Here is a 27,774-nt window from a genome sequence, read left to right as displayed (position 1 = left end):
TAAAAGTGCCACAAGACCCACCACCATGCGAAACCTTGAACTGCTATGGCGGCGTTTACCATGAATTTTGTCGGCGGGGGCCCCGGGGAGCGATAGTTGCAGCTGGAATTTCAAAATGGCTCGATTACATAACCAAAAATTTGGGGTTACGTACACGTGTGAAGAGTTTCTGACGGGTTGAATGCTTTGGGTGGCGTTTCGTTGAAGGCTTTTTGTTGTCCTGAGGACTGACAGTCCTCTGGATACGAGCATCTCGGCTAAAATCGAATGACTTTTTGCTGAGGATCGTTGACAGTTGAGTAAGCTGTCAAATGTCAAATTTGTTGTGACAGGACAGAATCACAGAACTGACAGATACTATTCGAGGCCCATTTCCAGTTTTTGGAAACTATAATAAATAAAAAATGTTGCTAGTTCGTCATATAGATTTAAAAACAGCATTTTTAGATTATTTTGTTGCATAGACAATGACAATACCCACAAAAACTTTTATTAGAAACTTGTGTTAACAATTTAAAATGCGTTCAGTTAATAATGTCACTGCGCAAAGAGTGTGTATTGTGTGTTGCCTATTTTACACATTCTCTATACAGAGAGTTACTATTTTTAGCAAAGCTTTGATTGGAGTACTATTTGATAGATTTGCCTATTACCACCAAGACTTGATATTTTAACTGTACGTTTTAACAGAAACCGAACGACCTAACAATCTGTTTTTCGGTGCTAGAATTTTTGCAAAACGTCGAGAACATCCCTTTCGAAAATGGCGACTTCCCGCCACATCCCCAATCAATATTCCTGGAACACACCTCCATCCTAGCAACGGTGCGCGATCAGATCGAGCGCGTGTCATTCACGATGTCGCGGTGATACCGAGAGCATGTCGTCGTCGTCGTCGTCGTCTGAAGACCTGAAGCCACCCGAGCCGAAATAGCGATGTCCGAGGCCGCCACCGAGACGGTGAGCCGCCGTCCGCAGCACCGGAACGACGCCGACGTCGCGACGCCCGCCCCCGAGACCTGGGAGCCGGACCGAAAGAAGACCGCCACCCTGCTGCGGTGGAGGGACATGCCGAGGCATCTTCAATTCAACCCCTACATCCACACCGGGTACAGGCCCCTCCTGACGGCCTGGGGCTGCATCAACAGCCTCTTTTACTTGCACAACGAGACCGTTAACATCGTCACTCACGGTAAACGTCTTACGATTTTTGCACCGCTCTGTACAGTAGTATTGCTTGTCAGGGTCGCAACTGTTGCTTTCGCCTGACAATTTTTTTTTGGCTTCGTTCCCGCTTTTAAATAGATCCGATGATTTACAAGGGCGCACCGGGACTATACCGTGTGATTGCTAAAACGTGCAGCGGATGGTGCGACCTTGACGTCGATCGTAGACGGCTTGGCTTCCGTCCGAATGTGGGTCAGAAGTATTTTCTACTACTACCCCAGAAGACATTTTTTTTTCCGGCGACGTAAACAAAGTCAACCACTGCTGCTATTGATTTAGCAATTTTTAGCCAATCTTAGGAGTTTTACATTTGTACTGCATCATTATACTGCAGCCACTTCAAAAATTAAAAATGCACTCCAGTCGATCTAGCTTTATACGAACTGTCAATTATTCACATTTCACTGCAGTCTCATTATTATCACTTTTCATTCATTGTGACAAACGTCATTTGTGTCAAATCTTACAAATGTCATTTATCCCAAATAAATCTACAGCTATAAAGCATGCTAGACGGTACTCAAAAAATTGTACTTTTCGAAAATTGTCAAAACGTGTCAAAATGCACTTGTTCACTGCTTTTGAATTATTTGTCTGATTTCGATAAAACGTGAGGTTCAAATTAAAGTTATAAAATAGGTGGCTCTGATTTGACAGATATGTAATTAAAAAATTCAAAAAAATTTTTTGCAATTAATTAATGACAAAGTAAAATTGTTCTAAAGTTTAGAAATAGATTGTTGTGGCTTGTGGTATTTCTACACGTCTCATATCAAAAGTATAGTAATTCCAAACTGATAAATTATTGATACTGGAAATCGAACAAGGTGTTATCATTGTACTTATCAAGCAGAGAAGTATTATGTAACGTGGAACGGAATTATAACAATATTGAAAGCATTATTAATTCAACAAAGCTATTCGAAAACACAATGCGTCACAGATGCGGAATGGATAAATTCCAATAGCGTTGTGTATACAAAATTTAAAAAATAAAATTTCAAAGATTCAGGACTTGTTACGTTCAAAATAATCTTTTCCGAATGACGGGACCGAGAAGGAAAACTTATACATTTTTGATGTTTTTCGTTGAGGGAAGTGGAACGTTGACGTTCTAAATACACTGAAACCTCTCATTACTGACGTTATACATCCTCCCGGGAGGGTGGGGGAAAGGAGTTGCCGCAAACATCCTACATAATCAGATTAAAATAAAATCTCTTTTGTTAAACGTCTGTTAGACATTCTTCAGTAAGCTTTATCACAATCCGCAGGAAAATATCACCGAACGACGTCCCCGAGAAATTCTTTAAAAGATTATTTCTATGGTTTCGGTAAAAAATGTGCATTTGCTGTACACGAGGGTGGATTAGACTGATTATTTGGAATCTTGTTTATTTAGCACAATTCGAAACAGAAGACACATTTTGCACAGTGTTTGTAGGTTTATTATTCTAAAACAACGAGTGTGGTGGAAGGAAAATGGTAGAAATGTTGAAAATCTCCAAAAAGTGTGGTTATGATTCTACATCACACTAGAAACATTTTATCAAAAAGGAAATGACTAGGAGTGAGAACTTTAAAAGATTTGGAAGGTGTGCTGATATTCGGTGGTTCACAAACCAACAAAAAGCAAAGAACTTTGCATGAGAATCAAAAATCTTCAATCTTCGCAATTTGAATGGTTGACTGGAAAATTTCGAACACGTCACAAAATTCCTTTTGAGGCAACTTGTGATGAATCAGCAAGCGTCACAATGACTCTGTGCAAAGCTGGATTGAAAACATTCCAAACATAGTAAAAAAATTACGAACCGCAGAACGCGTGTGGAGTTCTAATGAAAATGGAATTTATTACAACAGTTAGTCAGAAAACACCACGTCTGTAAAAGCAGAAAGGTGTGGTGGTGGGGAAGCTGCAAAAGAATTTTTAACAGTTTGGAAATTCAATGAAAGAGCTTGGACAAGAAACAATACCACAAGGGTTGGGTGAATCTGACGAAAAACTAAAGAGCAAGAACGGAACAGTTTCGTTATTTTTATTGTTTCACTTTGATGGGTTGCTCAATGGCATTTAATAGAATAGAGTTGGCCCAGGATACAAATGCTTTGTTAAAATGTCTTAAATGCCATTACCTGGACGTGGAAGTGTGACGCAAATGTGAACACCACAATTTGGAACTAATTTTAGTGGAATTTCTGCCAAGTGCTCCGGTTCTTCGATTTTCGCTATCGATTATGTGGCAGTTGACGACAACATTCGTACAGAAAACAGTTCGTGTCACATGAAAACGACAATTGTCGATCACAGTGATAACAGTGGACTCTTCAAAAATTTTGGAAAGTAAAGAGGAAACTCAAATTCGGCAAGAAGTGGTCTGTTATGTTGAGGCTTTGCGTTTTATGAATACTTTTAAAAGGTTTACATTGTCCAAAGAAGATGATGGTGGTTTTAAAATTTGTGACGATTTCAAATATCCAGAAGAAAATATTCCGGGAGCTCACTCCAAACAAGACAAAATTACAAACTGTTTCAAATTGTGAATAAAACAAAAAACAAACAAAAAAGTCATAATAAATAATAGTATATTATTCAATGAGCGGATAATGATGGTTATTAATCGTGAGGATCATTTTGCGTCACGAGCCGCAGGCGAGTGGTGTAATTAATCCGAGAGAGTAATAGCCATTATCCGCGAGTAGAATACTATACTCTTTCTACGACTATAAAGGGAAATTGATAAATAAGTTTCATTATTAAACAAACTGAAACTGACGTTAAAATAGTTATTTACGAACCGAGTGCGAGAAGACATTTTTCGCACATGAGCGCATTATTTGAGGCACAAGCGACGAAGGAGCGAGTGCTTCATTTGCGCGAATGTGCCGAATACGTCTTCTCGCATCGAAGTTTGTACAATATTTTTTGAAACGAACATTAGCATTTTGTAAATTATTATCCAATAGTTCCCAATTTCCAATTTAGTGAATAGATGGCGCTTGCCGTCCAAGTGTCAATCGAAGTAATAGCGATTTATTTTCATTCTTTCGAAATTTTCAACATACAAATCGGAGAAATGACGTTTTGTAAACCAGATTTTATTATTATCAAGTCAAATTATTTTCAGAATGCTCAAAAAGGCCAATGCTTTTTGGATGATTTTGAAGCACTAGTGCGCGAAATCTACGTTCGCGATTAACTGTTGCGTTTGTGAAATGTCATTTTGAAGTTAGTGGGTTCAAAAAAGTGCTTTTCCGTATGGCACCTGTCTATCTATGAACTTTGGCACCCATTTGAATTTTTCTTTTTGCAAAATATTTGCCTAGAGAAAAACGTGATTATCGCATGATTATTATTGGAAATAGACACAATTCTTGCATTTTTTTCCGTTTACGTCTGCAATAATGCACCGATTGGAACGTTCCTTTCTGCAAAATGTTCGCCACAGTGAGGACTCAAGACCTGTTGGTTTTGATCGGATCAGTTGTTTTGGAAATATGCGCAATTTTGCATATACCGTGCGATCGCAAAAAAAAATTAATCGAGTAAGCCATGACCATCATGGTTCAGTTGGCAGCCCTAGTTTAAATATTGATGTTGTCAAAAAAAAACATCCTTAACTCCTCTAACCTCTAAATGAGAAATTGACGGTTGTCAAATACCTACAGCAATATTTCAATTAGCGCTGCCAACTGAACCATGATAGTCATGGCTCATTTTGTTATTTTTTTCTCGATTACACGGTATTTTGTAAATATTGTAATAGTGTGGATTGAGGAAGGGCAAATTCGGTTGAAATATTTCATATTAAAAATTATTTGGAAAACGATTTTGGAACATGACGGTAGTCAGGAATAAATTCCGAATAATTCTCCATACCGATATTTATTTCTTCAGGCGTGCACAGACAATCTAAGAACGGAAATTGCGATTATATTTTCTAATATAAAAAAGCTACAATGTGAGCTTTTAGCGTTTAATTTCGTTGAGTTGAGCTTTTTAAATTCTGCATACATTTTATGTACCGCTGGAGAAAAGCTTCTATCTATATTTTTTTCTTGAAAACCACACATGACCAATAAATAAATTATTAACGGTAATGTTGATAATGATCGTGACGTATGTCAAGTACTAGGGAAAACAAAATGAGATTTATTTTTAATTTCTATTTTTACCATTGAAATTACAGTGGATTGTAATTTTGATAATGGATAATTTATAATTCAAAAAGTAATCACAGTTGTTTATTTCATTTTCAATAATAATTATTTATAATCATTGCCCGCTCGTTGAATAATACAGAGTGTCTCAAAATTCGCGAATTCCGAATTCAGAGCGTGGTAGGGAAGAACCCAGTGGACCTCGAAAAAAAAATCGCTCTTCCTGAAGAAGATATAAGCACTTTAATTTTGTTCAATACATAGCAGTCTTCATATCCACAGTGACAAAATACTATTCTAGCCGTTCCATTTTTAAGAAAAATTACAAAAATTGAAGATCTAAACGCACTTCAAAGAGTGCACCTTCAGACCAATGTATCTTTGTGGGGGGAGTCCCGATTTTTTATTTATTTCCATATTTGGACTACTGAAGTGATCCCCTACAACGCTCTCAATTCGGAATTCGCGAATTTTGAGACACCCTGTATACTATTTCCGAATGTGGTGTGAACTTCGAAACACCATATACTTACAGTTTTAGAGCACTACCACTTATTATAATTTTCTTTGAAGAAAACCTCTTCCATTTCGAAATATAAGGTGCTAAATCTGGCGAATAAGGAGGGATGGTCAATCAATTTTGACGGTTCTCTGGTTTCTGAGTCGTAAAATTGGATTTTCATTTCGTCCATAATTAAAATACGATCCAGAAAGACAGAAGAATTCTTTTCAAAACGATTGCAAAGGGACTCGGATGTCTTCACCCCTGTACGCTTCACTCAGTCGTTTTGGTCCAGCATTCGGACATTTGGGGATTTACCCAGCACATAATTTTCTCACATTTCGCAGTCATGACGTCCAACATGAAAAACACATTCATCCAGAATATTCAGCGTCTGCTTTATGCTTTAACCCAGTTGCTCAATCCTCCAAAATTATCTCATAGATAAAATCGAGGTTTTACAGAGAAATGTCCAAGGTCTTCTTCGCCTCTTAAATTTGGCAATCCAATTTTTTATAGTGGCGTAGGAAGGACATTGATCCCTTAATGTATGGGTATTCAACACATCTGCATAAATTTGCTGGTCTGACAATCTTTTCAAGAACAAGTGTAATAGCTACTTTGTTGCAGACAGATACAATTAGTGAAAACTTTTTCCTGTTATGTTTTTTTTTTAATCGGTTATACTATCTACTTCCAAACTTGGTGTAACTCTTTGTCAAACATCATACTCGTTTCCAATGCACCCACCCGCATTTGCTTTGTCCATGAGAAACGTTCTAGGCTAACTAAATATCAATACTCCCTCGTATTGACAATTACACTCGTTTACAAAATATTATTTTATTTCGTCACACGAAGAGTAAAATGTGGTGTTCATAAAAAAAATCTCTTGAATTAAAAAATATGACACTAGTTTTTTGTTACATGTAAAGTTTTTTAGTGACACGTAGTTTATTAATACATAAATTACATATCGAGATACAGGGTGATTCTGAAATAAGTTTGGAAAAAAAATGTGCACTATCCTTGACACAAAATAATTCTGGGTAAATGACTTTTGGAGGTGAAATCAAAACGATGGAAATTACCCTATATTCTTGTATTTTCAACGCCTATGAATTGGGAAAATTTGTCCGAATTTGTTCATTTCATTAGCAACCATTGTTACATCAACTCCACAATAAAGTCGTAGGTGCAAGCACACTGCTTTGTAAATGTTTCTATGGAAATGATCGAGAGGAGTAAGGTTACCTTTGATTATTATTGTTGCTAAACTACCAACATAATTACGTAATCACCTTTAACTCAGCAGCGTACTAGCAATTTTGACCAAATTTTCACTCATTTGTATCTCGAAAACGAAAAAACTTTTATAAGAAAATTTTTTTGTCTATGACTTCTTCTCATCATCACCAATTACCGGGTTTTTTTTCCAAACTTATTTCAGAATCACCCTGTATATTTAGGTAATATCTGTTCACGTTGTATTGAACATTAGTGGTGCAAATGACCTGACTCATATGAAAGATAATGCCAAACGTCTGCGATTTGCACCAACGTGAACAGAATATATCGGGCCTTCAAATAAATATATATTTAGAGTAGGCGTAGGCGACGTTCTAATTCTGTTAACAGTGTAAAGTAATTTTTATAGGTAACCAATTATTCTCCGGAGTTACACAGGTTACATAGTTAGCTTTTTCCCAATTTCATATTGTCATATTCCGTAGAGGGGGAATAGGGAGAATGCACTACAAAAATTAAAAATATAAATTTATTTGAAGGCCCTTTACATTTATTAAACATACATAAGTCGCCTGAAACGTAAAATCTATGGTTTCCTTATATTTTACACGATGAACGTCCTTCAGTGTCCAGTAGTAGTCAGCCAGCATTTGCTCTGATATTACCGTTCAAGTTCAAAGTGGGAATCCTGGACGTGGACTTTAAGGGACATATCTCCTCCCAAAGCTTTGTATGAGTTCATTAGTTCACGCACTTAGAGTAGATAGTTTTCTGCCTTGGAATTTCCCAAAAAGTTTTTATTAACACTCTTCAATCATTCCAGAACAACTTTCTCAAGTGGGCTCGACTTCTGCACGAATGTTTAATCTTTTATCAGTTCTCTTCTTTGAGGAACTATAAAAATGTCCGCTTTTATTTTAGCGTCAATAAATCTAGGAAATATTTCTTTCAAATAAAAAAATCCATCGCTCTTTCGTAACATTGCGTCAAGAGAATTTTTCATAAGCTCTAATTTGATGTGTAAGGGTGGCAAATAGACGTTTTCAGATTTTACCAATTAGTCCAGTCAGTAGGGAATTTTGCTTTACAAAAGGTTCTCACAGAATAACTCGATAACTGTTCGTTATATGAGAAAATGAGGCCTATTCTGTAACTGTTATTTTTTAACATCATGTTATGTAGGCACTTTTTACACCAAAAATCGTTGTCAAACTTGACGTTTAGTGAACTGACGGAATCGTGCCATAAAACTTTTAGTGCACGCTTTTATGGCACAGAACTGTCAGAATACAACAATACAATTTGTTGGAAACATTGTTTAGAAGTAGGTTGCTAAACGACGTGGTTCTCAAACGACTGTGGTAATTCATAAAATATTGAATCAATAATAATTATTTTATACAAATTTATGTTATGATCTCACGATCGTAGATAAAATGTTGTAAGACATACGTGTAAAAAGTTCCTTTGTTGCACTCACATCCTTTAAAATACTCCCTCGTATTTTAAACCCGTTCGTGCAATAAAGGATAACTTTTTACACTTATATCTTAAATAAATATTTACTCTATAACTTTTGTATTTAAAGTTTTATTGGAAAATATTTAGGGGAGCCAATATCCGAGGATTTTTACTATTACAGTAGAAGTCATTTACAGCGAAGTCATTTATAACGACAATGTTGCTCATAACGACCGAATCTTACAAAATTGGTTGGAACGTTTTCGAAGTCGTGTAGAACGTCGTCGAACATCGGCTATAACGACCAAGTCGTTTTTAACGTCCTTTTGAGCAATGGGTTAGGCCCGATATAACAGCGTGCGGACGAGATAAGTCATGCTGCCGCGTGTGACGAATGTTCCGATTGGTCCGTCGTATTGTCATTTACGTAATTCTTAAAATTCCGGATAAAAAAACAATTAGTCGTGTGTAACGACGTCCATTTATAACGAGGGGATTTAGCCGGTCCTTTGGTCGTCGTTAATTATAAACGACTTCCACTGTACACGTAAAGTGCTTATGCACCAAAATCCATATACATCCGACCTTGCAAAAGGTCACGTAGTTGTAATTTTTTAATATGTTGTTTGGGCCTCAGCCAAGAGTAAAAAATCAAATTTGCAACTTTGAAAGACTTGAGCGCGCTGCGTGGTAGCCAAAAAACAACGAAATTTTCGTACCGTTTTCAGTTTTTGCTCAATATCTCCTAAGACATGAGTCTCGTAGAAAAAGTTGATCTTACCTTTTTTAAACTAAATTAAATTCACTACAATTTGAAGCTAACTTTGTTCGTCCAGTAGTTTCCGAGATACAGCTCTTCAAATATTGGGTACTTTTTCCAAGAAGTGAAAACATTTTGTTGTTTACGTCTCTGATTTTATTAAATTGAGGTTAAGATTAAGGTTCTTGTCAAAGGTACTTAATTGTGAATTGAATGACAAGAAAAAAGTTGACTATGATTTTTTTGGACACATTTTTTCATAAAATTCAGTGGCTCCCAAACTTTTATTGAAAAACTTTTAATCCTTTTTTTCTCGAAAAATATCAACATTTGGATAAGGCGATATTTGCTCAACAGTTACCTATTGTGGAGCTCTACCACTGGTTAAAATATCTGCACAACTTTCAAAGTCCGCCTGTATACTCGTACATACAGGGTGTCTCACCTAAGAGCCTAATATCTCGGTTGCCAACGGAATTTTATTAGTTTAAAATACGGATATTTTAGACGGTGAAGGTTCAAATAGTAATAATAAAATTTCCTCAAGTTAAAAAATGTAATTTTAACTTCTTTCTTTTATTGAAAATTAAGCGCAATTATTATTAGATTGTTAAACATAAAATAGGTGTCTACACAAACAATTAACTAAATCACTCGTCTGATTCAACGAAAAGATTAGATTTTGTTGTTAAAAATTTAATCTAAATTTTGAAGGTATTTGAGCAGTCAACTTTTGAAATAATTGATGAAAAATTGCCGAAATTACCTTGCTAAAATATTCCGATCGTGTTTTAGTCGTTTATGGAAGAATTAAAGCATCCAGTATAATAAATTAGGTCCAAATGTTGTCTTTAACTTTGTAAGTGTTTGTAAGGTGAGAAAGATAAACGTCAAATATGTCACCTACGTTTGTGCGAAGAGGGGTGACCAAAATTCGGCGATAATGCGCGTTTGTTTCATAGAGGTAAAGTCAAAACGAAGATGAAGATAGTTTTTATTATTCTATTAGAGGTTCTACAACAAAAGTAGACGACCTCGGTGTAGAATTTCTTTCATCAGATGAAGAAAATTGAGTTTTGGTTAAGTTTTTGCCCCTAAACTGACGACTGTATGATACGCCCCTGTCAGCGGTAAATTGGAGAGCGCGCATCCTAAGCTCCGCCCTGTCATGTTTCGTTTTGACTTTAGCTCTAACGCGTCTACGTTTTTGCATCTGCAGCTACGTTTAACACAGTTTTTTGCTTTTTTCTTGCAAACCAGACGTCTTTCAAAGATAAGTTTCTCCTTACAGCATTTTTTATTGACGACCAATTTTTTGATATAAATCTTAAGTGACTCAACATTGTAAAAAGGCATGTAAAAATTACGTTTTCAAGACTTGAGTTAATGGGATTTTACTCTTCACCGTCTAAAATATCTGCATTTTAAATTTCATAAATATCCGTTGGAAAATAACCGAGATATTAGGCTCGAAAGTCTTAGTTAAGACACTCTGTATAAGCTGAAATCCAACCAAATTTTTCGTTAATATTTTTCGAAGTAGAACTTTTCGAGAAAATATTGCCAAAGCAATATTTTTGCTAAATCGATGAATAAACGTATATTAAAACATGAGTTTTATTTTTAATTTAATAAAATCTGACAGAACTTTTTCTGACAGTTCCCGTTTTTTTTGAAGCCAACCGTACGTATAGTCCAATTTTTTTTTAAATCAACTGTCAATGTCAAAATTCCCTCAAAGACCAGGCTGTACCACCCTAAAACCTTTCGTTTCGGGACACCTCTATCGTAAAATCTTCCTAGATCAGGTTTGAGGTTATATCAGTAATTTTCAAATGTCAGAAAAGTTTCAGGTGTAAGCAAATTTTATACCAAAAGACAAGAAATAAAGACGATAATGACACTGAAAAGTGCAACTAAACATATACAGGAAAATGGGAATTTATTTAATGGGTTATATAAGCAGTTTACCTATTCATTTTCAGAATCTAACCCCCAATCGTCTTCCGAATATGATTCTGCGAAAGAGGAATGTCCTCAATTGGTAGATTTCCCATCAATTTTTTACAGTCCTCTCTAATCAGTTCCTCGCAGTGACGAACCCATATATTAAAAGAAAATACCTCGAATATGATGTGTGCATCTTTACTGCAATTTAGCATGGTCGGTTTTTCTGTCTGCATTTCTTCACGTAATCTACTCATAGCCAATTTTTCTCGTTGTGTTAGATCCTTGTTTTCGGAAACTCATTTAACTTTGTATTTTTATTTAAATGTAATTGCGCCTTCAATAGCGCAAGCGCCTTTACATTAAAATGACTGACATGCAGTTGACATTTTACGTTGCCAATCTAATATCTATCAAATAACCAGTGGCTTATACCAACATGACAACACTTTGACAATTGATTTAAAAAAAAATTGGAGTATATTGTAGAATTCGCGTCTTTAATAGGTTTATTATTATTGTATTCAATTTGGAGTCGTTTATGGCTATCTATTCAAGCACTCGTCGTTTAATAAATCTCTAAGAAAATGTTTATCAATATTTCAGTGTATTATTGTCGTTTACACCAAAAAACTTCCAATATTAATGTTCAAACTCTACTTTTTAACATCTGTCGCAGATGTAGTTGCATCCGTTACCTTGACTTACCAATTAATACAAAATTCCCTAGAATTTGAAAATTTAAGTTTTTTATTTAAAAATTGAAACAAGGGTGCATATTCTAAAAAATAACATAAAAAACCCGTTATATAGGGGCATTGGCGCACTCGTACCATAGAAAACTTCCTTGCGGGTCGTTTTCTACACCTGGGACTCGTGCGCCAAATCAACCCTTATAAAACTCGTTCTTTAATATACTATTAAGACACGAGTCAGATTTGCAGCACGACTGCCGTAGGCAGGAGTGCCTGTAAATAACGAGTGCTTTTATGTTTTATAAAACGAGTTTTTTTATGCTATTTTTTCTAATTTGCATATTAAATACACGTTTTTTACAAATAGAATCAATTTTGGTAATTTAGAGAATTTTTTGACAGTTGGTGACACATTTATTTCATGGTTAACATTAACATTAAAATTCTAATTGTCATTTTTCGCAAGTAAAATTGCAATTAAAGATGAATTATCCAGAAATGCGGCAAATAGCAGACAATAACAATGAGTGTTACCAACTGAAAAAAGTTCCTAGATTTCGGATATGTAATGGTTTATTAACGCATTCAAAACGAATGCGTTAACAGCTTTATTAAAACAGCAAATTAGAAAAAAAATCTTCCATTACGGTGCGAATTTTTGGTACGCCACTGTACAGGGTTATTATAAATGTTTCTAACATATAATTGGCGTAGCGGCGCATCTAAAGCATTATTTTATAATAAATCCCTATAAAGTTAGAATGCGGTTATGTAGAATAAATAAAAAAAAATCGGTTTGTCAGATACAATAACTTTTTTGTGTTGGCTTTGAACTTATCAATATCACCTCGTACCTAGATATGTAACAGGTGTTCAATTGAAAAGTTCATCAAATTGGCTTTGATCTTTGTCGCTATCTTTATTTAACCAACTTAATTTACGATGTTGTTGTCTTTTAAAAAATAAATCAAAGCCAATTCAACTGAACAACCTATTATTTAGTAGACAAAATTTTTAAAATATGAATAAAAAATATCTACCAACTGAGTACGTCGTATAAAATCATACAAAAAAATTGATACTGATTATAAATAATTATTATTGAAAATCAAATAATAATCAACTGGGATTAATTTTTGAATATTATATGTACATACTATTATTTTTTGAATTATAAATTATCCTTTATCGAAATTACAATCCAGTGTAATTTCGATGGTAAAAATAGAAATTCAAAATAAATCTCATTTTGTTTTCCCTGGTACTTGACATACGTCACGATCATTATTAACATTACCGTTAATAATTTATTTATTGGTCATGTGTGGTTTTCAAGCTTTTCATAAACTCTCACAAAGCTTTTCTCCAACGGTACATAAAATTTATGCTGAATTTAAAACATTCAAAAGGTATTCTACAAAAAAATGGTCCATGAAAAAGCTGAACTCAAACGAAATTAAACGCTGAAAGTTCACATTGTAGCTTTTTTTTATTCTAAGTAGCTCTTGGAATAAAAATTATTGATATTGCTCTCAAGTACATTTTTTCCTTGGTTAAAAATTAAAATTCAATTTCAGAATTTTGATTTTTGAACCAACAACTTTTTCCTATAATTATTTTCGATATTATCAACACGAACCCCACTTTCGAATTTATTTGTAATATCACATTTGACATATACCGAAAGTCACGTGATAACTTTTGTGAGTCATATTTTTAGTCTTCAGACAAGCAGCGACGATTGACGTAGTAATCAATAAATAAAAAGTTTCTTCCCACATATTGCGAACTTTTTGGTAAGCAATTATACAGGGTAAATATTTCACGAGTGATAATGAGCCCGACGGAATTGAAAATGCAACCCACAATACATTTGCAAAGTTAACGTGGTTATTTGTTTTTTGATTCAAAAAACATAAAACATAGTTAGCTGTGCAGTTTCGTAAATGTTGACACAAACGTCTTTCGCTTGGTTAAATTTAATTGTGTGAAAAAACGAAGAGTTTTTGGGAAAATCTTTACTATCTGCGTAAACGGCGACATGCGTATGTGTCAATCTACGATCTAGATTTTGTTTTTCATGACCCACATCTCACTCGCTCGATTTCTTTGAAGAAGCCAAACAGAAAGTATCACATCATCTTCTTTTCTTTTTATGAACTCAGTAACTCGGCAAAGTGAAATTCTTTTATCTGTGTTCCCCAACAAAACCCCAACACATTTATCGCAGGAGCTTTACCGTTTTAATTGTTTTCGCTTTCGACATTACGGCATCGATCACATTTCGTGTAAAATCTCCCACAAGCCTAAACCTGACGGTCCGTCCTCTGTTAATGGTCCGGTAAAACTGGTGCGTGTCTAGTGTTGCGATCTGATCCCCACGAATTGTCATCGCACGTCGTAAATCAGAGGAGTAGATGGCACAAATGAAATTAAAAGCGGTATTGTGTCGTCTTAATGGGGGCACAATGTCAACAGAATTGGTTAAGTAATATTTCATGCCATTTTCAATTTGTCGGCTTTGTCGACAGACGGAAGTGGATAATTTGTTAAGAATAAAGAGGTGGTTCGAATTTGCAAGGGCCGTTTTCACGCTCGACCAAGCGAGGATCTCAGAAAAAATCACTGATACGCCCTGAAAAATAATTATCACATTCCTCGTGATATCGTTTTACTCATTAAAACGAAAATAATTAAATCAAAGGTTGCAGCTTCTTTAAAATTACTCTCTTTCGAGTAATTGGTAAATAATATCTCATTTCCGGGGAAACACAATACATAACGGTCCTTCAAATAAATTTATATTTAGAGCAACCTATGGAAATTCAATTGTTTGCAACATTTTTCCAGCGTAGAAAATGACACAAGAAACGTCTGACATTTTAACGAAATAAAATTAGGTTAGAAAATATTTTTAATTTTTGTAGTGCATTCTCCCTATTCCTCCTCCACGGAATATGACAATATGAAATTGGGAAAAAGCTTACTATGTAACCTGTGTAACTCCGGAAAATAATTGGTTACCTACAAAAATTACTTTACACTGTTAACAGCATTAGAATGTCGCCTACGCCTACTTTAAATATACAGGGTGGGGCATCGTATACGCGCACGCGAGAAATCGCGACTTCTAATTAAATAAAAGTGTGGAAATTTTTCACACTTACCTGGCTATTGGTAAGGTACATTTCATAATTTTTTGATAATTTTTCACTTACAAACAAAGCCAAAAAAAAATAAAATGTAAATTTCAACCAAAAAGTCAAATTCTGATTTTTATACTAACCTACCCAGATTCACTTCCTATAATTATTTACGAAATCAGCGGAAAAAACACCAATTAGATTTTGAATTAAACGCTGTTTTAAATTTCAACTTTCAAAATTTTTATTTATGACCTGCTACTTGTGCTGTCGTAAATTTAGGTGACACTGGAAACTGTCAATTTTATGGCAAAAAGGTTTAAAACGGTGGGCAATACCTTTTGTTGGGAAATTATACCATTGTGCCATAAATCACGCGTCTGGTTTGCGTTTAAATAAAAAAGGGAATTCCTACATATTTAGCTAACCAAGTCAAAATTTGTAATTGTGCCACCAGGGTTTGATGCACTAGCAGATACAGATTCATTTAGTGTAAAAACTTTATAGGTAAATTAACAGTTAATTTCAGAAAACTAATAAAACTGTTACGGCCTTATTTATTAATAAATTTTTTTTAAAAAATTCTCAAATATACCTTACAAATAATTAGTTAGGTACTATTGCGGGCAAAAAAAGTGGGACATCAACGTCAGTGCCTTGACTTTTAATGTGAAATAACCCTTATCTGATGCTAACCCTACTTTGAATTGTCATTAAGTATTGGAGATTGTAGGGAATAAGTGTAAGTAAGCACGTAGTGAATATTTATTTAATGCAAAGTCCCAATAAAAATCTACCTTTATGAAAAGAAGAGGGCATTTGAAAAGGAAAATAGGAGTATAAAATAAAATTTTAAACTGTCAGCTAGAGTAGTGTCAAATTTCTATGACAATGAGCAAAAGCAAAATGACAATAAAGCTTGAACTACATTGAATTTTTCAAAACTGACAGAAGTTTGATGTCCCACTTTTTTTGCTCGCAATAGTACATAAAATTTCGACAATTTAATTTAATTAGAAGTCGCGATTGCTCGCGTGCGCGTATACGATGCCCCACCCGGTATATTTATTTGAAGGCCCGATATTTATCTTTCCCATGAAAATTGTTTGCAAGATATTGCGATTTGATCTGTTCTCTGCAAGATATCTTATCTTTTGAGATATCCTGGTTCTCTATAGAGGGTCAAATACGATTTGTTTTATTCCTCATTAATCAGAGTTTTAATAAAGAAAAGGTGACATTTTTTTTCTTTAGGAGGATTGTTCATTATTTATTGTTTCTGATATATCGGGTGTTGATGTTTATGTAAATTTCACCTCAAAGTTGGCGTTGAAGAGTCGATTGTGAACGCACCACTCGTCAGTCTGCAGAGTAAACAAACAACGCAAAGAGTGAGGTTAGATTTAAACCGGTGATCCGTGATCTGTAATCCGAGGTGCGTTCACAATCGACTCTTCAACGCCTACTTTGAGGATACATTTAAATGAACACCCGATATATGTAAAAGACAGAGAATTGAAGCTATGATAACACTGGTTAACAAAATTTTTGTCTCATGAGAAGTGCACTGCGATTCTTACATTTTGTTACTCTGAACATAAAAGGGCAGTGAAAATTTTTCTATCACCCACAGTGTTTTTATGGGCGACGTGAGCGAATTTATGCTTATCTTCTGTCTGCACAGACTTGTCTTGTTTTTAGTGTTTAGACATTACGCTTGTTATGCTGTCGTTTTGAAGTGAATAAATAGTATCTAGTCTAACAATATTTGCACTAAAAATAAATCATGTGGAAATGTTAAATGTTAAAACCACCCTAACGTTTCCTGTCACATGTGTATGGGGAAGTAAATGTAAAAGTTCAAAGCCACAACTTTACCATTATTCATTATCATTAAACAGTGTCATCATATTTGATTGGAAAGTGAGGAACCAAGAGAAGTGTTGGGCCTCACATGGCTTCTTACGAGGTTCTCGTCATATGATTTTTGCGGTTCCAATGGTTTGGAAAAAACCAAAAGATCACTCAACAGAATGTTATATCTGTCTGACAAACACCACAGAAATCACATCTAAATCTAAACGTACCCTAAAACACGGTCTTTTTCCTTTTGCAATGACCAATTCCTAGTGAAGATATAGCAGTACCAGAATCCCCAAGACAAATTATAACAAGCGGTGACATCTCAGAAACTAATGCCATAGTCAAGAAGAAGATGAAAATAGCATTTACAATGATCCTAATTTTCAAGCAAGCACTTTTTCGCCTGAGTTTGATTTGTTGACGCAAGAAGAACTCGATGACTTGGTGAGTGATTTAAATATGTTCAAAAAGCAAACGGAACTTCTAGAATCCAGCTAAAAAGGCTGGAATCTTCTACACCGTGATAAAAATAGTCAGGTTCGAATTTAATAGTATATTATGCAACAAGTTTTATAAACGACACTTTAGACAGGAGTTTTATGTTAGGCACGAGCGAAGCGTAGTGGAGCGAGTGTTTAATAAACGAGTGTCTAGAGAAGTTTATAAAACGTGTTGCATACTATACTTTTTCTACGACCTAATAAACAAATGAAACAAACAACTTGTTTATTAAACGTTAATTTAAACATACAAACTAAATGAACATAAACATACCAAATAGGAAACCATATTTGAAAAATAGAACGAATTATTTCACTGCCGGATGCGAAACTGATAAACGTCAAAATACCAACTTGATCTAGGGCTAAATATGTCCAAAAAATTCAAGCCGTGTTTAAAGAAACTTCGAGCGTGTTTAATATGCTGAAAACGCCCGAATGGACATCAAGTTATGATTAATGAACAATCGTATTTAAAGTGACGTTTTATACACTATTTGTCAGTGCAAAATGTGACACTTTTAGAGAAGGGCGTAGAAAAAAATGTTTTTTTGTAAGAAGAGAATTTAGTATATTTAGCGGCGGATATCCGACAAGGTTGCATACGCACTCACATGTGTGCATTGCATAGGCATAGGCTACAGCCTAGGAGTGTCAAGTCAAAAGAGGGCGCCACCGAAGGCGGATTCCCGCAATTCTGGGGAGCGTACACTCTATTTCAATATCGCACATTTTGTTTGTTAAAAAATGTGAGCAAATGTCAATTTGGTTTGACTTTTGTGAACTAAAATTTAATACAATCTCAATCGTGCGCGCCTACTAAGTTTTAATATTTTGCCGAAATAAACGATAATATTACGGAGGTTGGTTTTTATTTATTTTTTATTATTATAATGTTGCTTGTTTTATTAAATGATTGTTTGTGAATAAAATAGTATACAAACCTCGACGAAAGTCCATTCCTGTGTCTCAAGAACTAGTTGACCTCGAGGGCAAGCCTTTCGGTAAACTATTGTTCTCTCGACAGGAATGGGACACTTTCCTCCTCGGTATGTAATATACTATTTTTCCACTACTAGTCTCAGAAGGCTTCATTGTTGACTCTCGAACCAACCCCAGAAGTAGAATTTCTCTCCCAAGGTTAATAATAATTTTCATTATTAACCTAGGTGAACAATGAACAGCCGTCACCTAGCAACGAAAGATTTTCGTTGATTTCATTGGTTAACGTAGACGATTTTCATAGCAACCGTTGAAAAATGAGAACTCGGATCGTCGCATCGGACAAAATAATTTGATTAATAATTATTATCAGAAAGGGTTTTAACGTATCTAGTAGTGAAAAAATAGTATATAAACCACGGTGAAGAAGTCCCTTATAGCCTTCGCGCCTTAGAACCCTCGGCACGCCTCGGGATTTAATCTTGGCGCTCTGGCTATACCTAATCATGAAGTTGAACTTCTTCACCTTGGTGTATAATATACTATTTCATTGTCAGTGTCAACTGAAAGATGTGAGGTTATGAAAGAAATTTTTTAACATGGCGAGACAAAGAACAGTACGTACTTTGGTGAAAAAATTATACATTAAGGAAGGCATATTACGTGATATCTAATACACAAACATGTTTATGCGCTGCCAAGCAATTTTGGCCGTTTTATTTACCTCATTAGAGTGCATAAAAGGGTAATTTATTGCTCTAAAGCATTGGCGTAATTTTTATGCTCTAAAGAAAATTCTATTACATGAAATTGCGTATTTCTTAATAAAGTAACAATTTAATTAAACGAAAAATTTACTTCTACTTTAGCATTGTTACAACTATTAATTACAATCGAAGGTAAATTGGTTTTTTCTGAAAATATTTGATTCTGTCGATTTTGAATGTTCAACTCCGCATTTGTCTGAAGAATGGAAACTCCTTTACTTTTCTTATCCTCCGGTTCTTCAGTGTAGTCATTTGAAAAAGCACTGGATGTTGATGGGACTACTGTTTTTTCATGTTGACGTTTCCCTTGAATTTTTTCGGATATCTTGAGCTTGTTTTGAATATTATCTTCTATATATCCTTCTGCGATTGTACCAGAACGCCAACCTCCGTGACGTTTTAAGTCTGTAATATCTCCACCAGAATCTGCAAGTAAAGTAGCGGAACTGCGACGCAAACAATGTCCGGTATAAGATTTGGGGTCGGAAAGGTTCAAATATGTTGCTACTTTTGATGGAATGTTTCCAAACGTATTTCTGCCTACGGGTTGCGTGGAACATTTCCCATTTTTGTAAAAAATGAAGAATCGATTATGTTTAGTATGTGGAGGCCGCAAAACAAAGTACTTGCGGAAAAGTCCTAAGAAATTTTGCTCATTTTGTATTATAGTAAACCGTCTTGATACTTTTGTTTTCGTTTCAGTTAGTCTTATCAGTATCGCAGAGCCCAAATCCTCAATTTCTTTTGTTGTTAAAAAGCACAACCCTTGCGATCTGCAAGCACCGGCAATTCCTACGATTACAGCAACCTAGAATAATTACAAATTAACTATTGAAATATAAAAGCAACAAAGTAATTTACCTTGATGATTAAATACGTATCATCTGGTGCTTCCGTAATAAATTTGTCAATTTCGCTTGAAAGGACTTTTGACTTTTTAGGTTTGTAAGTATCACACTGTCGCTTTAAATATGCTTGAAGTGATGTCTATTCCATTTCTTACTAGCAAGGTGCTTCTTAACATAGAGTAAAAACTCCACAAACTCGAAGACTTGTAGTTGTTGGATTTTTCAAAAAAGTAAGCGAGATAAACATCTTCAGTGTACTGTGTAGTCTTCTTACCATTTTCAGCTAAATTGAAAAATCTTTTGCACACAAAAGCAAATGTCTGCCACTTGTTTACAAAATTTCGTAGTTACGGTAGTTTGGAAAAATTATCAATCTTTGGCTACTTTGTTTAAATTAATACCAAGGAAATTTTTGTGTTGGTTTTTTCAGTTTTTGAGGGCAGCGCATAAAATTTTGTATGCATTACGAGCATAAATTGCATTTTGCTGCTCTTATCGTCTTAATGCCCTCGGCTAGCGCCTCTGGCATCAATATGACGATGCGAGCAGCAAAATGCAAAATTATGCTCTTAATGCATAAATAACTATTATTAGTAAGAGTGCAAAACAAGAAATTGAAGATGGTCTAGGACTTTTCTTAAATTTAGTGAACAAAAAAGGCCCAATTTACACACAAACTCGTTAAATAAACTACTATTTTAAATATACGCCTAATATGCTGCAGCCCAACGACATTCGTTTCCACTGTCATGGCCCACTTGATAGAAAGACTTTTGGATCGCTCGGTAGTTGACAACTCGAAGGTGGCAAATCTGGTAAATAGAGCAAATATTTTTTCGACTGTCATTATTGCCAAGCATCACATACAATTTGTGATTAAGTGTCTTTATTTTTCATTTTGTGTTCTATTTTTAATTAAAAAAAAAAACAGAATGTGTCGTAAAGACGCACGATCGAAGTGAAACTTTTGTATTACAGGGAAACATTGTAATTATTCATCAATCACTTTTAAATAGCATATTCACAACAAAATTGTATATTTTAATGAAGAAAATAAATTATAAACAACGATAACACTAAACAATATCGAAATGCGTAACTCATTGTTCATTTTTAAGCCTCCAAATCAAAGAGAGGACATTATCGATAAATGCCGTGAGTGTGACAAAGACAGAGACACTGCTTCCACTCGACCAATAGTGTTTACCCCCACCAGTTTTCGTCACACAAAAAGGTTGCCGATCAGAATTTCAAGACCCTCCCATAAAAAGTTTCACTTCAATAAATTTTTGCACGGCCTCTATATAATGAGCAACTTTACTCCCTGATTGTATGGAGTAAATCGGGTCTTTTTTCCCCTTGGACAAAAAACCATAGCCAATTCAACCTTTTTCGAATTAATTTGTTTTTTTACTCGAGGTGCAGTTTGTAGTCCGAAGGCGAAGCCCGAGGGTCCTACAAAGCACCGACGGTAACAATCATGGAGTCCTGAGGTGAAGATACTATTATTTACACGATCCAAAAATTTTAATTGAAAAAGCCGAAAGGTTAAAAATTATTTTTAACTGTCAACATGACACTTAAATTTAGCTTGACAGTTGGTGATAATTTACAAATTTTCGGCTTTTTTCATATATAATACAATAAGTGGTCTAATTTTTTCCAACAAAATTTGTCATTTAAGACATGAGTAGCTTTTGCAATGAAAATTACACGAGTCGACGAAGGAGACGAGTGTAATTTTCCAAAAGCAAAAGCTACGAATGTCTTAAATGACAAATTTTGAAGAAAAAATTAGACCACGAATTGTATTCGACTTGACAATCCACCGAGAAAATTTTTATCGAGCTGACCTAATAAATTTGACGTTTGATTTTGACATAAATTTTTTCGCTGAAAAACTACAAGTTGTTTTTTCACTCAGCTGGTTGTTTTTTCACTCTGCTCGGTGTTTTTTCACTATAAATCAATTTGATTGGTCCAAATTTGAAAAATGCTGCAATTTGATTGGTTAAAAATTTTCGAGTTGGATTGTCAATTAAAATCGTTGGGTCGTGCAAAGAATAGTATGTATATGGATCTCGGGAATGAATGATTTTTACCCTCACTGCTTTGTAGAACCCTCGGGTAATAGTTATTTGTATCACAAGGCTAGAAAATGCTATTTTGTAAGTGCAAGCACGGTTTGTGGAGCAGAGGCGCCAGCCGAAGCGGCACTAGTGCGAGCACTTGCAAAACATTTTCTAGCCGTGTAATACACAAAATTTTTTCGGCCGACAATTTATTTAAAGCAAAATATAATCATTTTTGTTAAAAAATGACCGAATGGGGAATTTATTTTTCTTTCATTGGCAACATAAAGGATCCAAGACCAAAGTCAATCAATTCCTCAAATATTCAAAACCGTCGTCGTCCTCTCTGTTATTACTAAGACGTCGCGTGGTACCCCCTCGGCCTCTACTGCTATACACAATGTATAGCTTGCGATAAAGGATACAAATTTGCCCGACATCAATATTTTAAACTTAAAAAATTGTAAAAAAATTCCACATGACATTGACATGTTGTGCTGCCAACCTAAAATCTTTCATTAAAAATTCCTCTTTCGATTTTCTTGCCTAGCAGACGATTTAGACGAATGAAACATCAGTGTTTCTAGACGGAGGCCGAAAAAAATCATCTACTTCACTCCCTCGGTGCATAATATACTATATTTCAAAGTGATGGCTATCTACTAAAAATAATACAAAATATTTCATTCAACTGAATAAAAAGCTTCTATACTTCGTCCAGCGAGACGAAGTATAGTAACCCAATACTACAAAATGCACTAGAATATATTAATTAAAGCATAATTTCAATACAAAAATGTTACTGCTTGAAGGTAAAAAATAATTTACCCTAGGTACTTAATACTTTCTCTGCGTAGAATTTAGTGATTTTTATGTCAACGAATCTCTCGCTGGACGAACTATGTATATTAGATTTTTTTGCATTTGGCGCAAGATCAACACGGTTACAATGGTTTGTCACTCGGTTAAGTGTAACATATTATACTCGACATACGTCTGTACAATTTTTCGAAGCATTCTTGATCAGATTTTCATTTAGACACCAGATGTAAGTAACGAACTTTTTTAACTTCCTATAAACATTCTTGCCTTTTAAATGAACTTTATTATGTGATACAGTACAACTGACGTCGTACTTTTAGAACACTCTACTTTATTTATGACTAGAGCGAAGTTCCCAAACTTTGCAAACTTGTCGAGAGCTTAATTGCGTTGCCGAGAAGTTGGGTTTCTTTCCAACGAAACAACGAATATTTAAAGAATTCAGTCGAATTGACTGAAAGAGTCCCGGTTATGTCACAACATTAAACTGTTTTAACTGCAACAGACACACAAGAGCCAAGTTTCACCATTTTTCTAGAATCAATATTAGAAGAAAAAAAAATGTCTTTGAACCTTCAAGACAATCTGTGCGGCGCAGTTTTTACTAAAGTTGTTTACCTGTCGTGACTCGCAGAACGTTGACATCTCGACGGCTGAACATCTTTAGTATTTTCGTTCTTTGCCGACAAACACGTTAGAGATCATCCTGCAGTTACTTTTTTGTTGCAGCCGTGCCGATCCTCTACATACTGTTGACGGTGCCGGCGCTCCTTCCTTGGTCCCAGGTCGAACTCCGCTTCCTCTCTTGGTGTCACTTCTTCGGCACCCTGTGCCCTTGGGTGGGCAGCTTCGTCTATCACCTCTTCATGAACCTGGACCGCAGCGAGATCGTCTACCATCGCCTCCTCCAGCTGGACATGCTCGGGATATGGGTCAGCCAGAGTTTCGGTAATATCTAACGTTCGGAAGCCTTTGACGGTGGAATTAAGCTCAGACACGGTTTGGTTACGGCATTGCCGAGTTTTGCAGGAGCGCCGACTTGTTTTGTTCGATAAACTTGACCTACTCCGATTTCGCTTTTACCCTTGCCCTTTTGCAGGATATGTCGGGGCGCCTTTAATCCCTTTAAATTGATTATGAACGTGATCGATACTGGTTATCAGCGCGCTCTTTTTTCATACGGAACGGCTTTATTAATCCGGAATGATTTATTAATTCGACTAGGACATGCGAGGGTTGACTTAACGTCCACGAGGGGAGGTGGTCTGTCACGTGATCGGAGCTGCAAAACAGTTTACAATAAAACTTATTTGATTGGTACTTTCAGGTGCGATGCCGATGGTGATCGCGACGACCTACTGCCTGCCACGGATCCTCCGCTGGTCCTGCATCTGGTCGTACTGCCTTTTCAGCCTGTGGGGTTTGTACAAGGTGAGTGGGTCCGTCGAGGGCGTACCGTTTAATCCTCTTGGGGATCCTTAGGCGATGACCGCCTGGTCGCCGTGGGAGCGCCGCCTGTGCTTCCTGCTGCCTTTCATGATGCGTCTGCTGCTGTGGTGCCTGCGGGTGTCGAGCTACGGGGGCGGCGACCCGGCCGCTTTCCAGCACGTCATCCTCCAGGACGTGGTGTCGATCTTCGGGGCGGCGATCGGCGCCCTCCACATCCCCGAGAAGTGGTTCCCCGGGACCGTCGACTTCTACCTGAACTCGCACAACATCATGCACGTGCTGGTCGTCGCCGCGGTCTACTCCATGCACGTGGCGACGATGCGCGACCTGGCGTGGATGTCGCGGGTGGAGTGCAGCGCCGCCCTCTGATGGCCCCTCTGAGAGGTCCCAGGGCGTTGCATCTCCGAGGCGAGATTGTGGGGGCGACTTCCATTTAGTAATATCGCTTGCGCACAAGACGAGTTTCTTCCGCGGTGTCGCGGACACTGCTCTCCACTGTTTCCAGTTTTCGAGTTATTGTGATAGAGGTCTTAGAGAATTTTAGCGTACGTACGTTTTTAAACTAGCGGTAGGTTTTCCAATGACATGTTAGATCATGTAGTGATTTTATCGGTCGCGGGCTTTTCCGCTGCGAGGTGGGTTGCACCGGGTATCGATGTCGTGGGGCGTCGTTCTCGAGAAAGGGCTGGCGGACGTCGTGCGTGCATGTCAACCCCCTGAAATTCGCGGAATCGATCGGAGGACACTGAACTCACTGAAATCAGCTCAGGGCCACACACTAAAACATGTCGTGCTTCAGTGTTTCGAAGGGATTCATCAAATTCAAAGAAAGTTTTATTTTACACATATCACCCCACTTGTTTCGGACGCATATCAGACATCGTGGAACGGTTGCGACTTGCTACGGACGGGTAAGCGATTTAAGTGTTAAATTGGTAAATAACAATAAATTAATAATTAGAGCAATACAAAATCGACGCTTCCATTTTCGCGTTCACGTCGAGGGGTTGGCAACACCTCTTTCAACTGGTGCAACTCCTCGCAAGCCAAGTTGCTTCAACGTTTTACTCCTACACCAATTAGAAGTGTATTTTATACAAAATATTTCGAGTTCTGTGAAAAATAGTCTTCGCAGTTCGTTCCTTTAGAGTTTTTGACACGGCAGATTTAAATTCAGCGCCATTTTACCAGAGCGACACTGGCGCCATCTGATCTGTCAAACTTTCCGTATTTTATTCCGGTTTCTAGCGACATTCCTGCGTGTACCTCACCATTTACTTTACCTTTATGTAAATATACCTCTGTAAAATAAAATCTTCCTTTATTATCAATAAATTATGTACATTTTGTGTATAGATATTTGAATAAATATTATTAATAATTAACACTATTAAATATGAATGCCGTCCAAAAATAAGTTCCTTTCTAGGGAAGTCAACAAAAACTAACAAAAACAAAGATTACTGCAAGATACTTTCAGACTCTGAGGTGTAACTCTTGACTCTCGAAAACCAAAATGGCGGAAATCGGTTGCTGACCAGGTCGAAGTTACTAGTACTCTCGTCTCCCTTGAGGGTCCGCGTAAAAATAGAATAATGCGTCCAAACCAACTGAACGTGTCTCTTCTTGTTTGTACTCTTGATTTGCAACTCCTGAAAGAAGAACATCGCACTTTGCAACATTAATGCAACTCCTCTCACCATGTGGAACGTTTGTTCGGCCGTGTCTCGCAAATCTGCCCCGCGACGCTTCGCCGTCTTTTTGAACTGGAGGTGTTTGTTGTTGTCTTGTCGTGTAACGACGAGAGTTACTTTATCATCTTTCAGCCGGTAGTACCCCCGCAAGATGGGGCTCCGCGCATTTCTGTGCTTCATCTGACTGACGCACTGTGCCGGCTCCTCCGACGAGGTCAAGACTAGAACAACTCCCTCGGGAAAAAAGCGTAAATAGCGATAGTAGGCGACTAGGTGCCAAGGTCGGTAGAACTGGTCTTGGAAACTGTTCTCTCCGTGCCGGATGTAGGTGGTCTTGCCGATGTAACAACCGTTGAACTGCAGGCGGGTGCGTTCGATGAACATTTGTCGCCAGGACAAGTAGTTGTAAGGGGAACTTCCACAATTCAAACCCCAAACTCTGAAAAGTGAGGTTGCAAAAAGCGCCGCTAGAGGGACGCAGGGTGACCAACCTGAGACAAGCCAATCTCCAGACTTCTGAATCGCGCGCGCACAAGTAAAAACCTCTGCACACCATCGAGAACATCTCAAGAGATCTGAGATCCAAGTCAGAAGTCACCACCCAACGCAGAATGTACAGCATCATTTCCATTGGCAACACTGATATATGCGTGCTCTAAAAAAAGTAATCATTCAATGTCAACAAGAATGGGAAAATGTTACTTTTTGCTCGTTTTTTGGTACACAAATAGCGGACATTTTCGATGTTTTTTTCTGAATGTGTTGCAGCAACTCCCCATCTTTGATATCTTCATTGTCGCCGTCAGATTCGTTACTCTCTTCCTTCACGCTGATTTCCCCCTCTGACAAATTCCTGTCTCGGGCTGGTTTATTTTTTGTCAAGTTGTCTAGTCGGAACTCGATATCTGGGACCAACTGTACAGCTCTTCGATAAAATTGTATCGCCTCGTATAACTGTCCAGCCTTTTCCATTTCAACTCCACTCAAAAACAGAGTTTTGGCCTACAAGTTTAGATAAATACTTAACAAGTGGATGATGCAATAAGTACCTTTGTTTCAAAATCGTGCTCTATTTCTGCCTCAACGTCTCTAGTCTGGACCGTTTTTGGCGATGTCTCCAGCTCCTTTTGCCATTTTTTGCGGAAATTGCTTAAGACGTCCTCAACATCGCGTTCCTGGAGGGTCAATTTATTACAAGAAAAAGTGTTTAATGTTGAGACTACCTGAATGACTGAAGAGGGTTCGTCCTGATCCTCACCGTCAGTTGAGGAGTCAGTTGACGATTCGTTTGATCCATTTCCAGTTGTTGCAATCTGGAAACTCTGGAAAGGGTTATTGCGTAATTTGTCCCTAAACCGGTCGGGATTTTTACCATTCTTTCTCGTTGGGGAGGTTTAGATGACGTAGATTAGCTCACGATCTGAATATCTGATGACGAGATTAGTATTTTGGAGATTTTTGTACGCTAAACCATCCATGTTTAGCACAGCAGCGCAGATTGTTTTTGATGGATCATATGGCGTTTGAGCTGTGGCAATTCGAACTATTGACAAATTTCATATGACCAAATTGCCACCTAAACCCTAAGCCTAAAGCTGAACGACCGTCGAAATCAGATTTAGACTGTGCGAAACGCGCATTAAATCACACACAAAAAAAAACTCTTTGAGCGA

At 36.7% G+C, this 27,774-nt stretch overlaps 2 protein-coding genes and 2 long non-coding RNA genes across 4 annotated transcripts; 1 reads left to right on the top strand and 3 right to left on the bottom strand.

The window, feature by feature from the left end:
• Positions 1-251: 251 nt before the first annotated feature.
• Positions 252-24,454, bottom strand: LOC138137528 (uncharacterized). Its single transcript, XR_011161771.1, has 3 exons — positions 24,318-24,454; positions 23,577-24,240; positions 252-388 (listed from the first exon to the last, which is right to left on the bottom strand). It is a non-coding gene; the product is annotated as an uncharacterized lncRNA (long non-coding RNA).
• On the top strand, positions 384-25,758 carry LOC138137527 (progestin and adipoQ receptor family member 4). The gene is made up of 4 exons (XM_069056975.1): positions 384-1,192; positions 23,688-23,906; positions 24,286-24,389; positions 24,441-25,758. The coding sequence occupies exons 1-4, from the start codon at positions 937-939 to the stop codon at positions 24,774-24,776; spliced, it is 915 nt and encodes a 304-aa protein (XP_068913076.1). The 5' UTR covers positions 384-936; the 3' UTR covers positions 24,777-25,758.
• LOC138137530 (uncharacterized) lies at positions 19,286-23,570 on the bottom strand. The gene is made up of 2 exons (XR_011161774.1): positions 20,078-23,570; positions 19,286-20,024 (listed from the first exon to the last, which is right to left on the bottom strand). It is a non-coding gene; the product is annotated as an uncharacterized lncRNA (long non-coding RNA).
• On the bottom strand, positions 25,712-27,774 carry LOC138137523 (F-box only protein 9). Its single transcript, XM_069056961.1, has 7 exons — positions 27,474-27,774; positions 27,325-27,423; positions 27,151-27,276; positions 26,804-27,103; positions 26,593-26,756; positions 26,108-26,540; positions 25,712-26,059 (listed from the first exon to the last, which is right to left on the bottom strand). Exons 1-7 carry the CDS (start codon positions 27,474-27,476, stop codon positions 25,868-25,870), a joined length of 1,317 nt encoding a protein of 438 aa, XP_068913062.1. The 5' UTR covers positions 27,477-27,774; the 3' UTR covers positions 25,712-25,867.

The sequence above is a fragment of the Tenebrio molitor genome, chromosome 8 (genome assembly GCF_963966145.1).
Source record: "Tenebrio molitor chromosome 8, icTenMoli1.1, whole genome shotgun sequence".
In the NCBI taxonomy this organism is placed as follows: Eukaryota; Metazoa; Arthropoda; class Insecta; order Coleoptera; family Tenebrionidae; genus Tenebrio; species Tenebrio molitor.
The sequence above is the reverse complement of the archived record's forward strand: the minus strand, read 5'-3'. Positions and strand labels throughout refer to the sequence as shown.